The 21,218-nt window shown below is 39.8% G+C and overlaps 4 protein-coding genes and 1 pseudogene across 4 annotated transcripts; all 5 read left to right on the top strand.

Annotated features, from left to right (window-relative positions):
- The window catches only part of LOC137722052 (putative receptor protein kinase ZmPK1), an 8,758-nt pseudogene extending 5,055 nt beyond the window's left edge, over positions 1-3,703 (top strand).
- A 6,474-nt stretch (positions 3,704-10,177) lies between these two features.
- Positions 10,178-13,539, top strand: LOC137722855 (protein RETICULATA, chloroplastic). Its single transcript, XM_068461956.2, has 8 exons — positions 10,178-10,594; positions 10,741-11,444; positions 11,542-11,640; positions 12,024-12,244; positions 12,401-12,470; positions 12,552-12,631; positions 12,751-12,815; positions 13,033-13,539. The coding sequence occupies exons 2-8, from the start codon at positions 10,833-10,835 to the stop codon at positions 13,224-13,226; spliced, it is 1,341 nt and encodes a 446-aa protein (XP_068318057.2). The 5' UTR covers positions 10,178-10,594; positions 10,741-10,832; the 3' UTR covers positions 13,227-13,539.
- An 899-nt stretch (positions 13,540-14,438) lies between these two features.
- LOC137722053 (protein NRT1/ PTR FAMILY 2.8-like) lies at positions 14,439-16,677 on the top strand. The gene is made up of 3 exons (XM_068461048.2): positions 14,439-14,646; positions 14,735-14,952; positions 15,041-16,677. Exons 1-3 carry the CDS (start codon positions 14,547-14,549, stop codon positions 16,481-16,483), a joined length of 1,761 nt encoding a protein of 586 aa, XP_068317149.2. The 5' UTR covers positions 14,439-14,546; the 3' UTR covers positions 16,484-16,677.
- Positions 16,678-17,561: 884 nt separating this feature from the next.
- Positions 17,562-18,642, top strand: LOC137721898 (MIZU-KUSSEI-like protein (Protein of unknown function, DUF617)). The gene has a single exon (XM_068460922.2). It carries the CDS (start codon positions 17,683-17,685, stop codon positions 18,451-18,453), a length of 771 nt encoding a protein of 256 aa, XP_068317023.2. The 5' UTR covers positions 17,562-17,682; the 3' UTR covers positions 18,454-18,642.
- Positions 18,643-19,327: 685 nt separating this feature from the next.
- Positions 19,328-20,928, top strand: LOC137723641 (uncharacterized). Its single transcript, XM_068462837.2, has 2 exons — positions 19,328-19,608; positions 20,437-20,928. Exons 1-2 carry the CDS (start codon positions 19,471-19,473, stop codon positions 20,641-20,643), a joined length of 345 nt encoding a protein of 114 aa, XP_068318938.2. The 5' UTR covers positions 19,328-19,470; the 3' UTR covers positions 20,644-20,928.
- The last annotated feature ends 290 nt before the right edge of the window (positions 20,929-21,218 follow it).

The raw sequence follows: 21,218 nt of genomic DNA on the forward strand, positions 1-21,218 counted from the left end.
GTTTCCCCAATAGGAGCTGTTGGATCTAATTCTGAAATTTCGCGGCATATCGACTTCACCTTGTGAAAGTACTGGGCAATCGTCATGTCGCGTTGTACCATCGATAGCAGCTCATTCTCGAGAAGTTGCAATTTTGTATCGTTCCTCTTCGAAAAGAGTGTAACAAAAGTGTCCCATGCTTCCTTTGGCGTTTTAGCATCCCGAATGTGCTCCAACATTTCTTCTTCTATTGTGGTCTTTAAGACAAACATTGATTTGCCTGCTTTAATTTTCCACTTCCGCAAGACGCCGTTAGCATCTTCCGCTGCCGGTTGTGTAACTTCACTACCACCGACAACCTCCCACAAGTCTTGACCTTGAAGGTAAGACTCTATACACGTTGCCCACGTGTTATAGTTTTGGTTGTTTAGCTTCTTGATTCCTCCAACAACTTGAAGATCACCCATCGTATCGGCAAGACTTTGACTATACCGAACAAGCTTGAGTGACTACCGTGCAGAGTAATACACTACTCTCGACACAAAGAAGCTCCCTCTCAAGGTTTGTGATAACCCCAGCAATAATCTCAAGAAATATTTTCTGATGTGGAAGATCAGTCAAAACTGCAACCACAGAGCATACTCGGAATTTCAAGAGACTTTACAACCAATGCTCTACCAAGAACGATCCCTGACCGACTTGGCTCTGATACCAATTGTTGAATAAGAAGAGTATCCAAGATAACTCTAATGATCCCAAGAAGAAGAAAATAGAGCACACTCTTAAAGAAAGCTCACAAAACAAACTAATTAGCAAAGCTTTTCTTATTTAGCTCTAGGCTTTGTTTTTCCTTGGATGATTTACAATGCTTGGGGACTTGGGTATTTATAGCAAACCAAATGAAAGCTACACCACACACTTAATTAAACTAAGATTTCCAACTACCACACAAAACACATTAATTGCACCTAATTATGTTGTTTTCCACACAACCTTACCTAACTTTGCAATTGTAAGCAATTACATCATCAAACTAGATATGGACTTGGGCTTTAGATTGGGTTGTGGATTACTTATTGTTTTGGGTTGACATTGATTCTCAACAAACCTGACTACTCCGTTTTCTGCAACGGTCTAACAAACTACGACAGCAGCACTCAACAGGGTTGCTGTTTTGGATGACTTGGGAATTTTTTTCTCCAGTGATGGACTGAAATTCAAAGCTTCCGATGAGGGTTCAAGTGCAGAAAGGAGGTTGACGATGGATTATGATGGAAACCTCAGGCTTTATAGCCTCAAAAGCGTGAGAGGGTTGTGGGCGGTCACCTGGGAAGCCATGACGGAGCTGTGTAAGGTGCATGGGATCTGTGGGACAAATGGGATTTGTATTAATACGCCACAGCCGAAATGCTCATGCCCTTCTGGCTACAAAGTAGCTGACACAAGTGACTGGAAAAAGGGTTGCAAGCCTATGTTTAATCGTTTGCTGTCCTAGCAAGTGAAATTCGTGCAGATTGAGCAAGTAGATTTCTATGGTTTTGATCTCAATTATGCCAAACCCATCTCGTCTGAAAATTGCAGGAATCTCTGCTTGGATGATTTCCGGTGCGAGCATTTAGTCATGGGAAAACAGGAGAAAGGAAATGTTTTACAAAGAGTGCTCTTTTTCAATGGGTACAAGTCTCCAAATTTTCCGGGGAGTTATATATATAAGACTGCCTCTGAGTGTGGAAACATCGCTGCCTGTCAATCTCAAGGCCTCAAATACATGCAGGAAGAATGTAATAATGATTGTACTGGATTCTCCTTCGATGTATGGAAGTACCGCCAAAAGGGTAAGATGGGTGTATTTGTATAGATTTGCTTTGGCAATTGGTGCACTTAACGTTCTTTTCATAGATTTGGCCTGCTGGCTACTTTTTGGAAGGCACAGTGCAGCAACTCCGACGGAAGATGGATATAACGTAATTTTGAGTCAGTTTAGAAAGTTTCTCTACGCTAAGCTCAAGAAAGCAACCAAAAACTTCAAGGAAGAGCTTGGAAGAGGGGTCTCTGGTGCTGTGTGCAAGGGCGTTCTGGCGGACGAAAGAGTGGTGGCCGTGAAGAAACTGGTGGACATATATCAAGGGGAAGGTGTGTTTAGGGCAGAAGTTAGCACAATTAGGAAAATTAATCACATGAACCTAGTGAGAACTTGGGGATTCTGTTCTTATAATAAGCACAAACTCTTCGTCTCTGACCACATTGAAAATGGCTCATTGGACAAGCACCTGTTCCCCCCCAAATTTCCTTGGATGGCAAGAAAGGTTTAAAGTTGCCATGGGAATAGCAAAGGTTTTAGCGTATCTTCACCATGAGTGTCTAGAATGGGTTATCCATTGTGATGTAAAGCCTGAAAACATACTCCTGGATAGAAATTTCGAGCCAAAGATTGCAGATTTCGGGCTAGCAAAGTTAACCCAGAGAGGCAACCTGAACTCAATGGTTTCTCAAATTCGAGGAACAAAAGGGTATATGGCTCCCGAGTGGCTCTGAACCTTCCGATCACTGCAAAAGTGGATGTTTAGTTATGGTGTGGTAATTCTAGAGATAGTGAAGGGCATTAACCTTCCAAGTTGGGTAGTTGAGGATACCGATGATCAAGAGCTGGAGCTGACAAGGTTCGTGAGGGTACCGAAGCAGAAAATTCAATAGGATCCAAGCAACAAAGATGGTTGAGATTGGGATTTCCTCTGTGGAGGAAGAGAAGAGCAAAAGACCAACCATGGATTCTGTACTATAATTTTTAGTAGAATGTGAAGGTGAATCTTCTGTTGCATTTGAAGGTGAATCCGATGTTGCATGTGAAGGTGAATCTGCTGTTTCATGTGAAGGTGCTGTTGCATGTGAAGGTGAATCTGCTGTTGCTTCTCCACACAACGAGTAATTGCAATTTAAGCGTTAGAGAGATAAATATGTAAAAAATTGCTTTTCTAAAAGTTTACTTTAACTGCATCTTTTGTAAAAATAAGTACTGCCATTACATTTGTAACTCTTTTATTACAAGCGATAGTTCAAATTACTCAGAACTACTCTAATCTATGGGAAAGAGGAATTGAACTCGGTTGCAAGGGGCAGACATACTGTCGTGGCTACTGCCTAACCCAAAAGAAAAATCAACGACGTCTGGGATTTGTGCATGTACTATACATATTGTGCAAAGCATCATTTTCGAAACAATTAAGATTGCAATCTGCTACTTGAATAAATTGAGTTTAGAAAGAAAGAAAAATGTCAATTATTCCTTCCCTCCCATTTTTAAATAGATAGCCGGTAATCGTGACGAATGAGTCATTGAATCTCATAGACTTTTAATATTTCATGGAAATAAAAGAACTATTTAGTTTAAAACAATTGCAGTTCAGTCTAGAAGCAAAATATTTGATGTAATAAATTGACTAATTTTATTGCATAATTGATGAAGAACATTCTGCATACCAATCCAAAAAAAAAAAAAAATAGAGAGATGAACCCTGCGGAATTTAATTTTCAAGGCAAGAAGGCAACCTTATAGTCTAGATTGCACAAGACCATCTCCATCAGCCCTAAAGCATTTTCCAAAAACCGCCATGGAATTTCTCATCAAACTTCTCATTCTTTCGCTGTTTGCAGCCGTGGTTGGTTAGAGGCAAGCGGTGTCACCAGGGCTGCAAAGCTTAAGGCAGGGGAGCTCCTTGACAGTTGAGATAGAAAGTGACTTCTTGGTTTCACTCAACAGAATTTTCTCCACTAGATTTTAAGCTTGTTAGATTTCGTTTCTGGGTTAAGTTTTACCTGTTGCCGCTACTGTTTCTTGTGTAATAAGTTTACTTTCACTACACGTTGTAATATAGTAAACCTCAAGGCAAGAAGAATTTTCCAGAACCTGCCATGGACGTCCACAAACTTCTCATTCTTTCTGAATCACGAGAACACTATGACAGTGTTAAACAACTATACTATGATCGTTAAGGAATTAAAACTGCATCGCAAAAGTAGTTTGTTGTTATTTTTTGGTTGAACTGGTGAGAATGTGGAGGACAAAGTCCCTCCAAGTGCTATGAATGCTGCTGCCTGATAAGCTAGAGCGAATGTGCTCCTAAGAGATCCTAGTTCGAAACTTTTCTTACCGTTTATATTAGTACAAAGTAGAATATCGACTGTATCATTTGGTACGTTACCCATAGCTACCACACATCCAAATTTATAATACATAATAGGAGATTGTGAGAGGAGATCACATGCGCAAGTTAGACATGTTTGCTTGCTTGGAGTTTGAGAAATCATGAGTCGTTATCAGAATGAATGAAATACATGATAAATAATGTTCTTCTCTTAGGAGAAAAACTAACATGGAACAAGTTCACACTATCGTTGCGTCTCATCCAAAAAATTAATAACATTGTCTTATTGGATCGGGATAGCATGCAACGGTAAACATATTCCATGTAAGTTGCTCTTCTCCCTTAGTGCCTGTTCAATAATCATTTTGTTTTTTGTTTTTACTTTTCTGCTTGAGATGAGATAAGAGTATATGGGGTAAGGGGGAAGGATGAAGATATGTGAAGGTAGGGAGGGGACGAAATAAGGAAGAATGAATGTGAACAAAATCTTGAAAGTGAAAAAAACTTAAAATAATTTTTTTTTGTTGCTGTCATATTTAGAATAGGAATGTGATTATGTAAATCCTAATGGATATAGGAATATCTCTATATTCCTATTAGAAGTTGATTACCTATTAAGAGTTGTAATCCTAAAAGGGTAAGTTTTTTACCTATCCTACTACTATAAATAAAGGCATAATGGGAGTGATAGAACGCACACCTGACAATTAAATCTCTCTATTCTTCCTCTTGATACCGCCTGCCCCTTCTCTCTCTATTCCTTAAATAGCTCAGTTAAATAGGCCTACAACACGTTATCAGCATGCTCTTGCCAGAAGCTGAAGAATTGACTATTTTCCACAAAATTCAATGGCTCTTCTCTGTTTTCTGCCAATCAGGTACGCTTAAAGTGAAGGAAGATATTTGAAACGTCCATAAAGCGTGAAAACATTCCCCATGATGCATGAACTCCTCTATACGATATATATATATATATATATATATATATATGTTTCATGCATTGCGCAATTATATTGCTATGTGGAATTGTGAGTCAAAGCATATACATAAATTAGAAGCAAATCTAGGGTTTGTTCAAACCCTAACCATGCCTCAAAAAAAGAAAAAAAAAATTTGCGTTGGGCACCATGCGGCACCATCGCCACACCCCTACTGTGGCATCATTAGACCACCATTGGCCTAAAGCTTAGTTTAGTGGACCACACAGCAGCAGCCTTTCGGCTTGCTGCATTAACCCAAACATCCCAAGGCTTTAAGGCCTAATCTAACTAATGGGCCTGAAGTCCCTTAGTCCAAACCAAAAGCTTGCAGCTTTTTGGTCCGATGTCCCGCGAGTCCCTAGCTTACTGGGCTATGCCATGTCACCCCGGCTCGCTTCCCGCAGGCCTGTCTGCTAGGTTGAGCTTGACCCGAGCTAAACCTAACCTCGATTGGGCTTCCCACGCGAACCCAAGGCCAGCGGTCCACTCGGCCTAACCCATTCCTTCTATTCAACCCAAATGCCAGCAGCTGCAACTGCTGGGCTCACTTGTCTCGGCCCGTGGCTTGTAGCCACTTATGGGTAGCTATTGCAACCACACTCGAGCCCAAACCTCCTTTTTTTTTTTTTTTTTTTTTGCTATGTTTTCTCGACCCAATGCTATTATTTTGGCATTATTTTGCTTCCACAATTGACCCCGTTTGGTCCTGATGTATTGAATTAATTAAAAGTGACATGCAGTCTATTAATCTGATAATTAATCTAAAATTATTGACCTGAAGATCACTTTTGAACATTATTGATTCAATGATTTATTTGTATACTTTGAACCATTGACATACTTTCGTAGTAACGAAGCTCTCACACTTAAGTTCCCGAAGAAACTCAAATTCACTACACTTAAATCAACATATTGCATTCTATGTTTCTTGCAAGAACCTCTCCTTTATGAACTAATTGTTCATAAAAACTAAATTGAACTTGTAGTTGCATATTTAGTTCCCTTGAAACTTGAAGTTTTCGTTCAAAACTTACCACATGAAACATGTAGCTTTCATGCATAAATTAAACCAATACATGTCTATAGAACCTAAACGTTCTACGATATATGTCTATGGCTTACCATATGACTAATCACATTTTTTGTACCCTCCATTTTAGGAACATGTCCACTTGAACAAGCTCGATTTCACCGCTCTGGAAGTATCTAGAAGAAACTACCTAAAGTGGGTTCAAGATGTGAAGCTCAATCTTACTGCAAAGGATATTAGAGCCACCATCGAGGCATCCATCAACGACAAACTTGTCAACAAAGCTCAGAAAGCTACTGCAATAATCTTCATTTGAAGACACATCCATGATGCTTTGCAGATCGTGTACCTCGATGACGATGACCCATGCACCATCTGGCTTACTTTGGCCGACCGTTTCAATCACTAGAAAGACATATACTTATCTGAAGTAAGACACGACTAGCAGCATCTTCGCTTCCAAGACTTTAAGTTTGTGAATGAATACAACTCTAAAGTTTGTAAAATCCAATCACTGCTAAAGTTCTGTAAAATGGAACTCACCGAATTAGATCTCCTAGAAAAAAACCTATTTGACCTTCCATGCCACCAATATTGTGCTGCAGTAACAATATATGGCACATAAATTAACCAAATTTTTGGATTTGATCTCTGTACTACTTCTTGCTGAAAAGAAAAACTAGCTTTTGATGAAGAATCATCAAGTTCGACCGATTGGCTTGAACGCCCCACCTGAAGTGCACGCGACTAATTCTAGTAGCCACTAACGACGAAAATATCGTCGTGGTCATGGCAATAGGCAGTAAGCCCCACCACGAGCCCACGGTCCACAAAATCAAGGCCCACCCAAGGGAGGAAATGTGACCCAGCATCATCCACCTTTTGCCCTTAAGGCTCCAAACTTCAAGAACAAGGGAAAAGTTACTGCTCAACTGGTTTCCATTGAAATGGACATATGCTACCACTGTGGATCAAAAGATCATTGGTTATGCGTATGTCGAGCTAACCCTAAGGCTATTGCCAAGTATCATTCTCGTTGTGAGTCTAACTTTGCACATGTGGATCATACGGAAAATGCTACTACATCAATGGAGATGTCAGATTTTCAAAAGGTGTCAGCGCCTGTGGATGAATGAATTAGACATGTTTTTAGGATGTTTACCCCTAGTGGCCGAACCCACTAGGAGTGGCCAGCCCTTCCCCCCTATTTTTCTAGGTTTATGGTTTAATTTTGAACAATTTTCTAAGTTTTTGGAATAATTTGTTTGGTTTTGGTTTGTTTTGAATTATAGATTGTTATTTGATGGATATTATTTCTCGAATTTCTTAATTGAATGAATGGAATTATATTTATGTATGTGACTAATTCAATCAATTTATTTCTAGGTATGTCTAGTGGGAAAGTTAATTGTCTGGCTGATAGTGCTACACACACACGCCATCTTGCATGAGCGACACTACTTTACTAACTTTATACCTAAAAAAGTACCTTTGACAACTCTTCCAGGCCCATCCAACCTGATTGAAGGATACGAAAAGACACGTATTATGTTGTCCAATGGTACAGTTTTAACCATTAAAGAGGAACTCTATTCTCCATGTTCTGGAAGAACGTTGCTGAGTTTTAGAGATATTCAAAATAATCAATATCATGTTGAAACCATTGAAGATAATTGTTCTGAATTTATTTGTATCACTTCATACGAATATGGCCAAAAACGTATTCACAAGAAGTTGGAACATCTTCCTAGTGGGTTGTACATAACAACCATTAGTGGCATAGAAGCCCACCGTGTGGCCGACCCTATGCCTGAGTTCTAGAGCAATTTGCTGCTTTGGCATGACCGTTTAGGACATCCTAAACGTGACATGATGCGCCGTATCCTCAAAACATCTTGTGGGCATTGGTTACCTCCCTATGTTGGATTCCCACCATGCAAAGCGTGTTCTATAGGGAAATTAAATACTCAATCCTCGATTACAAAGATTATTCACAACCCCCCAAAGTTTCTTCAGAGGATTCAAGGGGATATTTGTGGACCTATCCAACCAACTTACGGACCATTTAGATATTTTATGGTGTTGGTTGATGTATCGACACGATGGTCACATGTTTGTCTGAGTTGAATAGCTTGTAGTTCTCTTATTTGGAAGTTATATCTAACTTAGAGAAAGTATCTTAAAACATACTCACTTGATCTTAATGTACTCTTTTTCCTACAATTAGGAGCATTTTTCCCACTGGGGTTTTGCCACCTAACGAGGTTTTGATAAAGCACCTATACTGGGATGATCATACTTCATTGAGTTCACTACTTTCGTCTTGTTCGACGTTTGTTTTAGACATTATGCATACTTCTCAATTTTCTCCTTAGTCTATAGGTTTTTTACCCATACCTTGGGTTTTACCATAGCGAGGTTTTATGAGTTTTAGTACCAGTGCATACTTTCTTTATATTTGAGACTCGCATTCACCCACTGTGTTGATGACTTCATCAACTATTCTACCTTATCTGTTGAAGATCTAATGTGATGGTTTGTTGAGTATTTACACACTTAAGGAGGAGTGTTCTAGTCATATTTAGAATAGAAATGTGATTGTGTAAATCCCAATGGATCTAGGAATATAAGAGATATTCCTATTAAGAGTTGATTACCTATTAAGAGTTGTAATCCTAAAAGAGTAAGGTTTTTGCCTATCCTACTACTATAAATAAAGGCACAATGAGGTGATATAATACACACCTCACAATTAAATCTCTCTCTTCTCCCTCTTACTACCGCCGGCCCCCTCTCTCTCTATTCCTTAGATAGCTCAGTTAAATAAGCCTACAACACTTTTGAGCATTTAGTTTTCATTTTGTGTACATTTCTTCTACATCTCCCCACCATCATTCATTTCCCTTATATACTTTTCTTTTAAGCACAAAAAACAAAAACAATAACTAAAAATGAAATAGTTCAAACGGAACCTTAGTTATTCCACACTTGACTTTCCTGGTATGTAATACCCAAAATCAATGTGGAATTTACCATTTCTTATTTATTTCTTAGTTGCCAATAAATACATTATATTACATAAATATAAATAATACTCAATTCTTACAAATTTATTTCTTATGAACTAGTATATGCCCACACACAAAGTATGTGTGAACTTTTTTATTTTTATTTTTAAAATTGAAGGAGAGATGAATAGGGAGAGAGAGTGAGAGAGCTTTAATTTATATATATATTTTTTAATCAGAGGTGTTAAAATCAACTGTTGGTGAGGCTTAGATCATCTTCAACCCATGGGTTAAAATCTAAAATTTTTTACCCTGAAAATTTAGGTTTTAACACATAAACAGTTTTTCTCCTCCAACCATTCTCGGTTAATTTTTTAGCCTGAGTTTATTAAAGAATGAATTTAGGATAATTTTTTCTTAAAGTAACTTAAAAAAAAATTATGTAGACTATGCTAATTTAATTTTATGAACATTTTAATCTAAAAATATTTAGATTCCAATAAATATTGAAAAATCATTAAACCGACACCATGAAATTCGTAGAACACTACAAAAGCATATGAAACACATAAAATATATTTTTTTAATGACTTTAGTCGTTGGATTTAAATTTAGACTGTTAGATATTTTCTTTTACCGTTGGATTTGATCAAACTAGATTTTAGCCGTCGGATTTAATGAATTTATAAATATAAAACTAAAAAAATACACATATATGATGGATCAGCCCCACTAACCCAAGGGGGAATCCTGAGCTAAATTTGGCCCATAAATGATTTTTAAGTTTTAACTCATATTTACCTCAAGGATTGGAGCAAGTTGGGGTATGTTTAGAACATAAAATTTAAGTTTTACTCTAACAGTTGGAGTAGGTCTTAAGCAAAAAGATCAAAATTTTGTTTTATAAAATTACGTTACTACTATTTACTGTTTTATTGTGATAGAAAACAAAATGATCTTTTCATTCTCTTTTGATTAATAAAAAATATTCTATTAATATGTAATTTAGTTAATCAACATGTCCTTTCTTAAGGAAAAGAAGTGAGAAATCATTTTTGATGAATTCATTTCCCGGTATCAAACGCAACCCAAGTGGTGTGTTCATTTCAAACCCTAGATTCTCGTAGATTTCCCACGTGCAGAAAAAAAAAAAAAAGAAACCCCATCAAGGAAGACCAACGAATATACCACAACGCAGACCGCCTCCGGAAAGGATAAAAGGAAGCCCAAAAACCACGTCGTCTCTCTTTCGAGTTTCCGCTTCCCTCACTCACTCATTCACTCACTCACTCACTCACTCAACCACCTACCAAATCCCAGCCATCGCTTTCGGGATCGAATCCTCAAACCCTCAACTTTCTCGGCAGCCAAACACCAATTTTACCTTCTACCCACTTTCCCTCTCATTTTCCTCCGTTTTCTCCGCGCAATCACCTCTTGCCTCAGACTTTAAAGGTACAAAATTCTCACTTATTGGTGCTTTCATTTTCTTTAGATTTGTGGTTTTAATCACCTTCGATTACATCTATATATATATATATGTGTGTGTGTGTGTGTGTGTGTGTGAGTATAAATTTAATTTGTTTGATTTGATTCCATAGATTTTGTGTTTGTGGCAATTGCGTAATAATTCGTGGACTTCTCTGGGAGTGCATTATCGACTTAGACAGTTTTGAGATCTCGAAAGGCATATATGGCGGCTGGTTCTTCGAGCTTTGGGATATCGAATGTTGCAACTTTGCGGAACGAGGTCGTTCGGGGGAAGATGTGGAGCCAGAATTTGATTTCTTATGGACTAAGGTTTAGGAATGATGCAAAGGAGGTTGCTTTTCCAGTGCTCTATAGGAATAGTAGCTTTAGAGATAGGCTGAATTCGTTTTCGGTGAAGAAAGACCGGAAATTTACGGTCATGTCTATGTCCGAGGCTCGGGCTGAATCACAATCCGAGTTAGGCACAATAGCTGTTTCGAATGAGGGAGGGGATGTTATTGTAGAAAAGGAAATGAGGATTTCGGAGAATGAGTGTGGATCAAAAACCGAGAGTGGTGGTAGTGATAAGGATATGATTGATGGTAGTGGTGGTAATGGTAAATATACGAACGGTAGAGGTGGAGGAGAAGGTGGTGGTGGTGGTGACGGTGATGGGGGTGATAAAGAAGAAGAAGAGTTTGGGCCAATTATGAAATTTGAAGAGATTATGAAAGAGACTGAGGCTCGAGGGGCTAGTCTTCCCTCTGATATGATTGAGGCTGCCAAGAGCGTGGGAATTCGCAAAGTGCTTCTCCTTAGATATCTGGATTTGCAGGTATAGCTGTGCTAAATTCCTATTCAGTAATTGTGTATTAACGTCTTGAGTACTAGTATTTCTTTCTCCTAATGTAGTTGAACATTTAAATTTTCAGGGGTCAGCCTGGCCTCTAGGTTTCTTAATGAGGTCATGCTCTATGCTTCGGGATCGAATGCTTGCTGATCCATCATTTCTCTTCAAAATTGGAACTGAGGTTTGTGCTTGTCGTCATATAGTTTTACACAAATTATTCATCTTGTTACCTGATAGATGTTAGATAGTGCAACAGTTGTTCATAAAAAAGAATACATGGATGTTATCAACTCTAATGTGTGATTACTCGGATCTGGCTTCCCATGGATACAGTTTGTCTCATGTACCAACTCTAATGTGTGATACATCTTCTATTCTGGTGGATATAATTTGTCTCATTTATAAACCTGGTTCACATTCTGTGATAAGCTATCCTTGTGTTCATCATAGATTGTAAAGGTTTGGTATAAGCTTGAGGCTGATATTATCTATATGACATGGTTTTCCCATTGCTGCTTTTTTTGATTCTATATGCAAGATAGTAATTCATTCAACACAATGCAGATAGTCATTGATTCTTGTTGTGCTACATTTGCGGAAGTTCAAAAGAGGGGCAAAGATTTCTGGGCAGAATTTGAGCTGTATGTTGCAGATCTTTTGGTTGGGGTGGTGGTTAATGTTGCTTTGGTTGGGATGTTGGCCCCCTATGCTCGTATTGGGAAACCGTCATTATCTAAAGGGTTGCTTGGACGCTTGCAACATTCTTATGGAGCTCTTCCTAGCAGGTGAATAATTCATGCCAAAAATAGTACTTGAAGCTATAATTCACTCGTAATTTTTTTTACTTTTCACAGTAATATGATACTCATACTTGTCAAATCTCATTCGCAGCTTTAGAAAATAATGGGTATCTATTATGTTTCTTAATTGATCTTATGCAGTGTATTTGAAGCGGAAAGGCCAGGATGTAGATATTCTGTAAAGCAGAGAATTGCCACTTACTTTTTTAAGGTAAGATGTACACATACATAATCAAATGATTTTCTACGTCTGGGTCCATTATATTTTTTTTATTAACCTCTCTGTTTTCAGGGCATTTTGTATGGAGCAGTAGGCTTTGGATGTGGTATTATAGGCCAAGGAATTGCAAACTTGATCATGACTGCCAAGCGGTACGCTTCTATCTAGACATACTCTGATTGTGTGCATGTGTGCCTATGTGCGGTCAAGCAACACTAGAAGTCTTTTTCACTATGCATAAGTGCTGACCCAATTATTTTTCTAATGTCAGGAGCATAAAGAAGTCAGAAGAGGACATACCTGTTCCACCTCTAATTAAGAGTGCAGCTCTTTGGGGTATGCGTCTCTTCATTGTTTACATTTGTTTTAGATTGTCGAGTTTACTGCTCTGTTTTGAATTTAAGTTTTGCTTCCATGAGCTATTATCAACATTTTTGGTTTCATTATGTTTTAATTTCATATGGTTCTGGTTGGCATTTCCTCTACTTACGTTGTCACTTGAGTAGTACATTTCCATAATTTGGTCTTCTTTTTGTCCACCCCCAACTACCAGGTGTTTTCCTTGCTGTCTCTTCCAACACCCGCTATCAAATCATCAATGGACTTGAACGCATGGTAGAGGCATCGCCTTTGGCGAAACAGAACCCACTTGTTGCAATGGCTTTCACTGTCGGAGTACGATTTTCAAACAATGTTTATGGGGGGATGCAGTTCGTAGACTGGGCTAGATGGAGTGGGGTGCAGTAACTAATATGCTTTAGAGGGATAGGTCAGCTGGGGCAGATTTCAACTCTTCTGGTGATATGGCTTTTGCTTATCAGTTATACAAGCGCAAAATCGTCACCCCCAAAAAGTTTAAATCCCGTAGGAGTAGTTTCGTCCTAGATGCTTTTGTGTAATTTGGAAAAAGCTGAGTAGAATGTCTTGTACTTTTCTATCGATAAACAAGATGCTGGATTTACAGTTAATTCGGATATGAATGGTTCAAATTGGCACCATGTAAGTACTTGCATTGCGAGTGGTGTGTTCCTGATGTAATAAAAATGCTGGCTCCTTTTCATTTGTTCTTCCTCAATGTCGCTTTTTCTTTCTCTGCAAGTATTCGCTCAATTAGCTCGTAAGGCTGCGCAGAAAAGGAGTTCATGGGTTCGAAGGTCACTCTAGAAAAATGCAGCTTTGTCTAGATTGATGCGAAGTCACAAAGAGGTTTTGGTTGATTTACACTCTAAACTTCTACGTTGTTAGTTTTCACCACGAGATTTTATTTCAGCCAATTACCTTTTTCAACTTTATGAACAGACAATCACCTCTCAACCGTTAGATTGCCCAACATTTCAAACAAAATTCCGTCCATATTTGTCACGTGGACTCGCTTAAAAGGGTAAAAATGTCATTTTGCTGCACTTAGATGAGACATGACTTAAAATGTTTATAGCCTCTTAAGTGGCTTACGGGTTGTCCAAGTGACGAACATGAAAGGAATAATGGATGAAAATTTTGAAAGTCTTGAGGATAGAGTTGGCTATTTATAAAAGTTTGATTGACAGTGAATTATACATTCAGCGAGTGCCTAGCCAAAATTTCTTTAAAAGTAGATCAATATTTTGAAGATAAAAAATGAAGACGTCCGTTATTTTTATAAGACATACTGGGGAAGGGAGAATCGAACGCAGAGCCTTGGTAAGGGTATAACCATATAAAACTGTTGTTAACGACTTGAGCTTAGAGTTAAAAGAGAAAAACAAGAGGGGAATAATAACATGGTACGGTTTCATTTGTTATGTGTGAGTGTTGCAGTTCCGGGTTTACTCCCCCATTTTTGGAGAAGTTCGTTAAGACAAGTCATCAATTACATGGTCTGTGCATTTTCCCTTATTTCATGAACAAATCAGTTATAAATAGAAAATTTATTACCCGCAGGATTCGCAGGCAGCAACATATAAGTGTTGGTGTGAGTTGTCAGTCGAACAAACCATAACTTACAGAGACCACCACAATCTATGCAACAAAGATTGAGAACTCGACAGAGCAAGACAAGGGAGGAGGAGAACAACTCACCGGAAAGCGATGGAGCATGCAGCGCATTCTTCATCTGAAGGGCTAGAGAGTCAATCTCTTCCTCAGAAAAGACCGGTTGGAGGATGGAGAGCCGTCAGATACATTCTCGGTATGTTCATGGTCTTAGGTTTCTTATCAATGTGGTGGATTAGGCCAGTACCGATGTGTTTTGATTCGTGTTCCTTTTTTGTCCAAAGGGAACGAGACTTTCGAGAAGTTGGCTTCCATGAGCTTGATTGCGAATCTGGTGGTGTATCTGCACACAAAGTACAACTTGGACAATGTGGTTTCAGCTAATGTGTTCAATATATGGTCTGGCTCATGCAATATTGCACCACTGTTTGGTGCTTTTCTTGCTGATAAATATTTGGGAAAGTTTAATACTCTTCTTTTCAGCTCGATAGCATCACTTCTGGTAAGAGTCTGTAAATTAGTTCACTAGAATTTTCGTTGTGTATATTTTTATAACGATTCTACGAACACTTCTTGTTTCAATTTGACAGGGAATGGGGACCCTGACCTTAACTGCAGGCATACATAAACTAACTCCGTCTGCCTGCATCGCACAAACTGCAGAATGCCAACAGCCGAGTACTTGGCAGATAGCGATCCTGTATTTGGGTCTCGCGTTGCTTGTTGTTGGATCCGGAGGCCTTAGACCATGCAACATTGCCTTTGGAGCTGATCAGTTTGACACCACAACGGAGAAGGGAAGAGCGCAGCTCGATAGCTTTTGCAATTGGTGGTACCTCTTGTTCACTCTAGCCCTCCTCATCGCTCTCACCATCGTGGTTTACATTCAGACGAATGTCAGCTGGATTTTGGGTTTTGCCGTCCCAACTGGCTGTTTTGCTCTCTCCATTATAATTTTCTTGCTCGGAACTAGGTTTTACGTGCGCGTAAAGCCCGAAGGAAGCATCTTTTCCGACATTATCAAGGTTCTAGTAGCCACCTGCAGAAAATGTGATTCGAAATCTAATGCAACTTCAGGGCAGTCATACTATGATCCTCTAGTTGGATCAGAGTCAGAGAGAGAAACAGTAGCGCGTACCAACAAACTCAAGTTCTTCGATAAGGCTGCTATGATCGTAGACCCGACCGAATTGGACAGCCAAGGGAAGCCCAAGAACAGTTGGAAATTATGCAGTGTGCAACAAGTGGAGCAACTAAAATCTGTGGTGAGGATTTTGCCTGTTTGGATAACTGGAATTGTTTGTTTCATAGCCATGCAGCAAATGAGTTCATTCGGGATCTTTCAAGCGATTCAAATGAACAAATCGATTGGCCCCAAATTCCAGATTCCACCAGCCTGGATGGGCCTAACACCGATGATTGCACTTTCGATATGGATCATCATCTACGAGAGCATCTACGTTCCTCAAATGCAGAAACGGGGCAAGAACGAAACTGGAAGATTGACAATGGAGCAGAGGTTTAAGATTGGTATTGTGATCTCAGTTCTGTGCATGGTAGTGGCTGGACTCACAGAAATGAAGCGCCGCGACTCAGCTTTGGCACACGGGACCCTCGAGTCACCAATAACCGTTGCGTTGCTCGTGCCGCAGTTCGCCTTATCGGGTCTGATTGAAGCCTTTGCTGCAATTGCCCTGATGGAGCTGCTCACCACTGAATGGCCTCAGAGCATGAGGACTTTCGCCGGGGCGGTTTTCTTCCTCAGCTTGTCCATTGCAAGCTACCTAACCACCATTCTCATCAACGTGGTCAAAAAATTGAGCGGACTGAACGGAAATTCATCATGGTTGGGAGGTAATGACCTCAACAAAAACAGACTTGATTACTACTATTACACGATAGCCGCCTTCGGGGTCTTAAATTTCGTGTATTTCCATTTCTTCGCGCGCCATTATCTGTCCGACGACGACGTTGCTCAACACTCCGAAAAGCCGTCCGACTGTGACTCCTCAGGCAATGGGAAAGGGTTGTAGTCTTCTAGACAACAGACATTGTACTATACAACGAAGAGGGCTGTTGGTTTTCTTCCCAAAATGCCAGACACGAAACGAAAGCTTAGCCTTTAGGATGTTTTTTATGCGCCAATTCGAATAATGTGTAGCTGTAACATGTTTGACGTGAGACAGAATGACTAATGTGAAACATGTAACATAATTGGAGTACCAACAAATTATAAATTGAACTGACTAACTAAAGTGAAACACGAGAACAAGTTCAGGACCGTTATCGTTATTAATTCGCGTGTATGAAATCCATGGGGGGGGGGGTCCAGAAATCAGAGTGGCCGTAGCCACCTAGGCTGCCACCATAGGAACAGCTCATCTCCGTGAGGATGGAGCCTGCACTTCATTGAGATAGGGCCCCATGTTCCCCCCTGGTCCAACCAGTGTTAGGCTACTAGTGCTAGCTATAGCCCCGGGCTTTTGCATTCCTTTGGAGTGAGGCCTACGGGACTCCATGAGTTTATTTTTACCTTATTAATTTTATTTAATTGCTTTTAAGTTTGTAGTTCAGTTAATTAAAAACATATAATTTGTTTATTCAATGTTTTCCTCTCTTATTGTTGTTTGTATTAAAAAAATAAATTGCAACTAATTGTTACTCTTAGACCGGATTGAATTAAAGAAACTATGAAGAACAAATTAATATTCAAGAAAAACTACGAGACCCGATTAAAACAATGAAAATTAATATTACAACGGGCGTCCAAAAAAGTAAATAGTGAAATCAGACGAAGATTAAGTTGTCAAAATTAAATCACAAACGAAAAGTGTCCAAACCTTAACTTTTGTAGCTATACATTTATAACATTGAGTGCTATATAGCTCCACAGTATTCTAGCCAACTGGATTTGATCTCACATATTTCTTATTTTCTTTATTTACACGAGGCAAAAGGCTGACTAGGCTACGTGTCATGTTTCTGAGGCTTCTCTTGCAACGGCTATTTTCACTGCCATACTTTTCCCGCGCAGCCTCTGTATATATTTATATATATGTGTATATATATCTCTCTCTGCACCAACCGTACACCACTACCAGACTTCGAAAACCTCTCAAAGGCCCCTTCCTCTCAAATTCCTAAAGCCCAGAAGATTCAACCTTTCAACATTTGGAATTCGAAACCATAAAACCCCAAGTCCCAAAAATCGGACCCGAATTACCCAAAAACCATGACCAAGATCGACACCCTCCGTCGATTTCTCCTCCCCTGCTTGTCCCCCTCCTCCGCTAAATCCACCCACTCCGCCGCTGCCGCCGCCCCCAAGAAACGCCTCAGCACCTCCTTGCGCGACGACCTGGACGACATCAACGCCGCCGCCGCCGCAAAAAGCTTAGACCCCAAGGACCAAGATTCACAATCTTCCACCTCGCCCACCCAAAACGACGGCGTGGCGATTCCGCCCCAGCAGACCCGCCCCTCGAAATCCATGGTCATCGGCACAATCTTCGGCCACCGCCGCGGCCACGTGTGGTTGTGCATCCAGCACGACCGCCTCTCCACCAAACCCACCCTCCTCCTCGAGCTCTCGGTCTCGACCCACCAGCTAGTCAACGAGATGCGATTCGGACTCGTCCGCGTGACCCTCGAGTGCGACGAGTCGGACCGGCCCCAGCTCGCTGATTGCCCGCTCCGATCCGTCCCCATTTGGACCGTTCACTGCAACGGCCGCAAACTCGGGTCCGCGGCAAGAAGAAAAGCGAGCGAGAAGGTGAAATTGATGCTGAAGATGATGCAGTCGACGACGGTCGGAGCCGGGGTAATGCCGGCCGGGTTCGCGCTCGGGTCGGAGGCGGAGTCGGGTCAGGAAGTGATGTACATGAGGGCGAATTATGAGCACGTGGTGGGGAGCGCTGACTCGGAGTCGTTTCATCTGATTAACCCGGATCAGTGCCCGGGTCAAGAACTCAGTGTCTTCCTTCTCCGGTCCAGGCACTCTTGAATCTATGAGCAAAGATTCAAAGACCACAGTTTTATTTAATTCCGTGAGCAAAGATTCAAAGGCCACAGTTTTCTTTCTTTTGAAATTGAATCAATTGATGAAGTGGGAATTTGAAAACTAGGTGTTTTCTGGAGCTTTAGGATTTGGGAATTTTGGGATTTTCTTGGAAGAGAAATTCTATTTTTCGTACAGGTTGGTAATTATGTTTTTGTGCAGATTGATTAGGTTTTTTTAGGGCTAGCTTAGCTGAATCCCACAATATCAACTGTACATTGTGTATCATCTCAGAGGTGATCAACAAATAAATCGAAATCGTGACGAAATTTCAGATCATTTCTCAGTTTTGCACCTTCTCTGTGAATTTAAGTGAATACGGATTTTATTTTTGTTCTGTTTTCGGAAACCATTACTGAGGGAACGAGTGAGGAGAGAACCTTACATGAAACGGAGATGCGTGATTGATTTGGATAGTTCCACTTAGCGTTCCCGTTTCATGTTTCGGGGGTAAGAACAAACTCCGATTACAGGTCATGTTTTTACTAGTATGTACCTTTTGGGATTTCAATTTTTCAAAGAAATTGGTCATTTCTACGGACCACTTGCAACCTAGCTAAAAAAATGAACCAAGCAAGAAGCCGCCTGCCACTTGTGGAAGTAACAAGTTGAGCTACCCACACAGACATTTTCTCTACAAACTTCCAAATTGTCTATCGCGATCCTTTGTCCCGGCTACTAAAGCACGAGTTCGTTATTATGAGTAGTTCCTATAAAGGATAGGACTAATGACGTATACAATACTTGAATTCTCGATATAGGATGCTACATAGTTGGTTCTCATCCTTCGGATACTACGTGACAAAAAGTGAATTTATTGAGCAAATCAAACTTATTCAATTTCATCGAACTTTAAACCTCCACCACTTAATCCAATCCTTATTTCTTTACTGTTTGCACTATATATCGATATTTAGAAGCTTCTGCAGAGAAGCCATATCTTCATCGCCATTGTTGACAAAGATGCTGGAAGGAAAAGCTGAGGTGCGGGAAACAGATATGCCAGATGACATGCAGAGCCATGCCATGGAGTTGGCTTACAAGGCTCTTGGTCTCCATGAAGTTTCTGATTTCCGATCCGTTGCTCACCATATCAAACAGGTTCGATTACATTTATCCACAAAGCTTTTTGGTTCGAGTTATATTCAAATTTGATATAAACCAAACTACGGAGAGGAGAACTGCGTGCAGAAGAGATGAGTACACTCTTAAGCCCGGGTCCGGGTCTACACCGGAAAATAAATAATCTTCACTTGTTGATTACGTAAGATATTCTTCTTAAACAGCAGAAAAGAAGGATTGCAAAGTGGTTTTTTGATCGTCATCATATCTAATTATGTGATTAAGTTTTAAATTGTCACTAGGCAACCGAGATTAATTATGTGATTAAAAGGATTCAAACGCTAACTTTTGCGGCAAGGCATAGTGGCAGTGATTATTCCGAAAGGGGTATAACTTCCTTTCTGTTAGGAGAAAAAGCTTAATCTTTTTAGTTAAGCTAATTAATTAAAAAGGTTCTGGGATGCTAGAGGTTTGATTTGGTGTGCTACTTTTTTCCTTTTTGTGTTCTGGTTTGTATAGGATATTAGGTTTTGCTTTAGAGCTGAATCTCACGTGTAAATGCTAAAAGCATATATTCCCCCTTCTACTTTATTACACTTCCCCAATTATGCGGTTAATATGTATCAAGGAACTCCAACCACGTTATTTGTAGGGCAACTTTGATGAAAACATGTGGTTTTCGACATTTAATCCCTCCTGACCACACACGACGGTCACACCTGGTGAGAGAGCTGTCCTAATCAGGCAACCTACCGAAGAGAGTTAAAGTGGCAAACCGGAAGTTTTCTGCTAACGGAACTGAGTTTTTATCTTATGTGCTACATCGTTTGTGAATTCTAGCTTATAACACTTGGTTCTGCTGAACAGAAATTTGATGAAGCATATGGCACTGCCTGGCACTGTGTAGTGGGCAAAAACTTTGGGTCCTGCATCACACATTTGAGTGGAAGTTTCATTTTCTTCCATGTGGAAACGACGGAGTTCCTCGTGTTCAAGGATTGCAAAAACTCTACTGAAAGCAGGGAAGAAGGTATTGGAGTGTTGCAGATTGAAAGCCCAGAAAGTGATGCATAAGATCAACTAGTACCAAGGCAAGCTGGAGCTCGGCAAACGCTAGTTGTTTTTCGATTCTCGAACGAAATCAAATCTTATCGAACTAGTAAGTCCAAATAACAATGGTCACTTTCATGCCACAGCTATTTTCGTGTTCAGCTACAGCCGGCGGCACGAATCGTATGCCTTGCCAGTTGCCATTCTGTTTGTTTTTTTGTTTTCTTTTCTCAGTTTGTGGATTCAGATACAGGAAAATTATTCCATTCTGGTACCTTAACAAAAATTTGATTTAAAAATTGTTATGAACCGCGATTCCTTTTCGTCTAGATACAGTAGATATGACCAATATTTCAAGCATGTTTCATGTCATAAACGTCAAGCATGATTTTTTATCGTAAATGGTCTTCAAAATTAACATAACTCATCTTTTTTATCCTTAAATTGAAAACTAATCAATTGTGTTTTTTATATTTTTTGAAGTGAGGTCGGATATTCATTGAATAGAGAAATACGTACAAAACTGAGGATAGGATGCTAATAGTGGGCCTCAATAAAAACCTTGCTAGGGGTTTCAACCTAATCGAAGGAAAAAATAG

Source organism: Pyrus communis, chromosome 4 (assembly GCF_041283825.1).
Source record: "Pyrus communis isolate YQ-2024b chromosome 4, ASM4128382v1, whole genome shotgun sequence".
Classification (NCBI taxonomy): domain Eukaryota; kingdom Viridiplantae; phylum Streptophyta; class Magnoliopsida; order Rosales; family Rosaceae; genus Pyrus; species Pyrus communis.

Bases quoted from the DNA above. Each gene is read 5' to 3' on its own strand.
- LOC137722855 (XM_068461956.2), top strand. From the start codon at position 10,833: ATGGCGGCTGGTTCTTCGAGCTTTGGGATATCGAATGTTGCAACTTTG. The intron at 12,245-12,400 runs GTGAATAATTCA...GATCTTATGCAG, and splicing joins TATGGAGCTCTTCCTAGCAG to TGTATTTGAAGCGGAAAGGC. The intron at 12,471-12,551 runs GTAAGATGTACA...CTCTGTTTTCAG, and splicing joins TTGCCACTTACTTTTTTAAG to GGCATTTTGTATGGAGCAGT.
- LOC137722053 (XM_068461048.2), top strand. From the start codon at position 14,547: ATGGAGCATGCAGCGCATTCTTCATCTGAAGGGCTAGAGAGTCAATCT. The intron at 14,647-14,734 runs GTATGTTCATGG...TTTTGTCCAAAG, and splicing joins AGCCGTCAGATACATTCTCG to GGAACGAGACTTTCGAGAAG. The intron at 14,953-15,040 runs GTAAGAGTCTGT...TCAATTTGACAG, and splicing joins GCTCGATAGCATCACTTCTG to GGAATGGGGACCCTGACCTT.
- LOC137721898 (XM_068460922.2), top strand. From the start codon at position 17,683: ATGACCAAGATCGACACCCTCCGTCGATTTCTCCTCCCCTGCTTGTCC.
- LOC137723641 (XM_068462837.2), top strand. From the start codon at position 19,471: ATGCTGGAAGGAAAAGCTGAGGTGCGGGAAACAGATATGCCAGATGAC. The intron at 19,609-20,436 runs GTTCGATTACAT...TCTGCTGAACAG, and splicing joins TTGCTCACCATATCAAACAG to AAATTTGATGAAGCATATGG.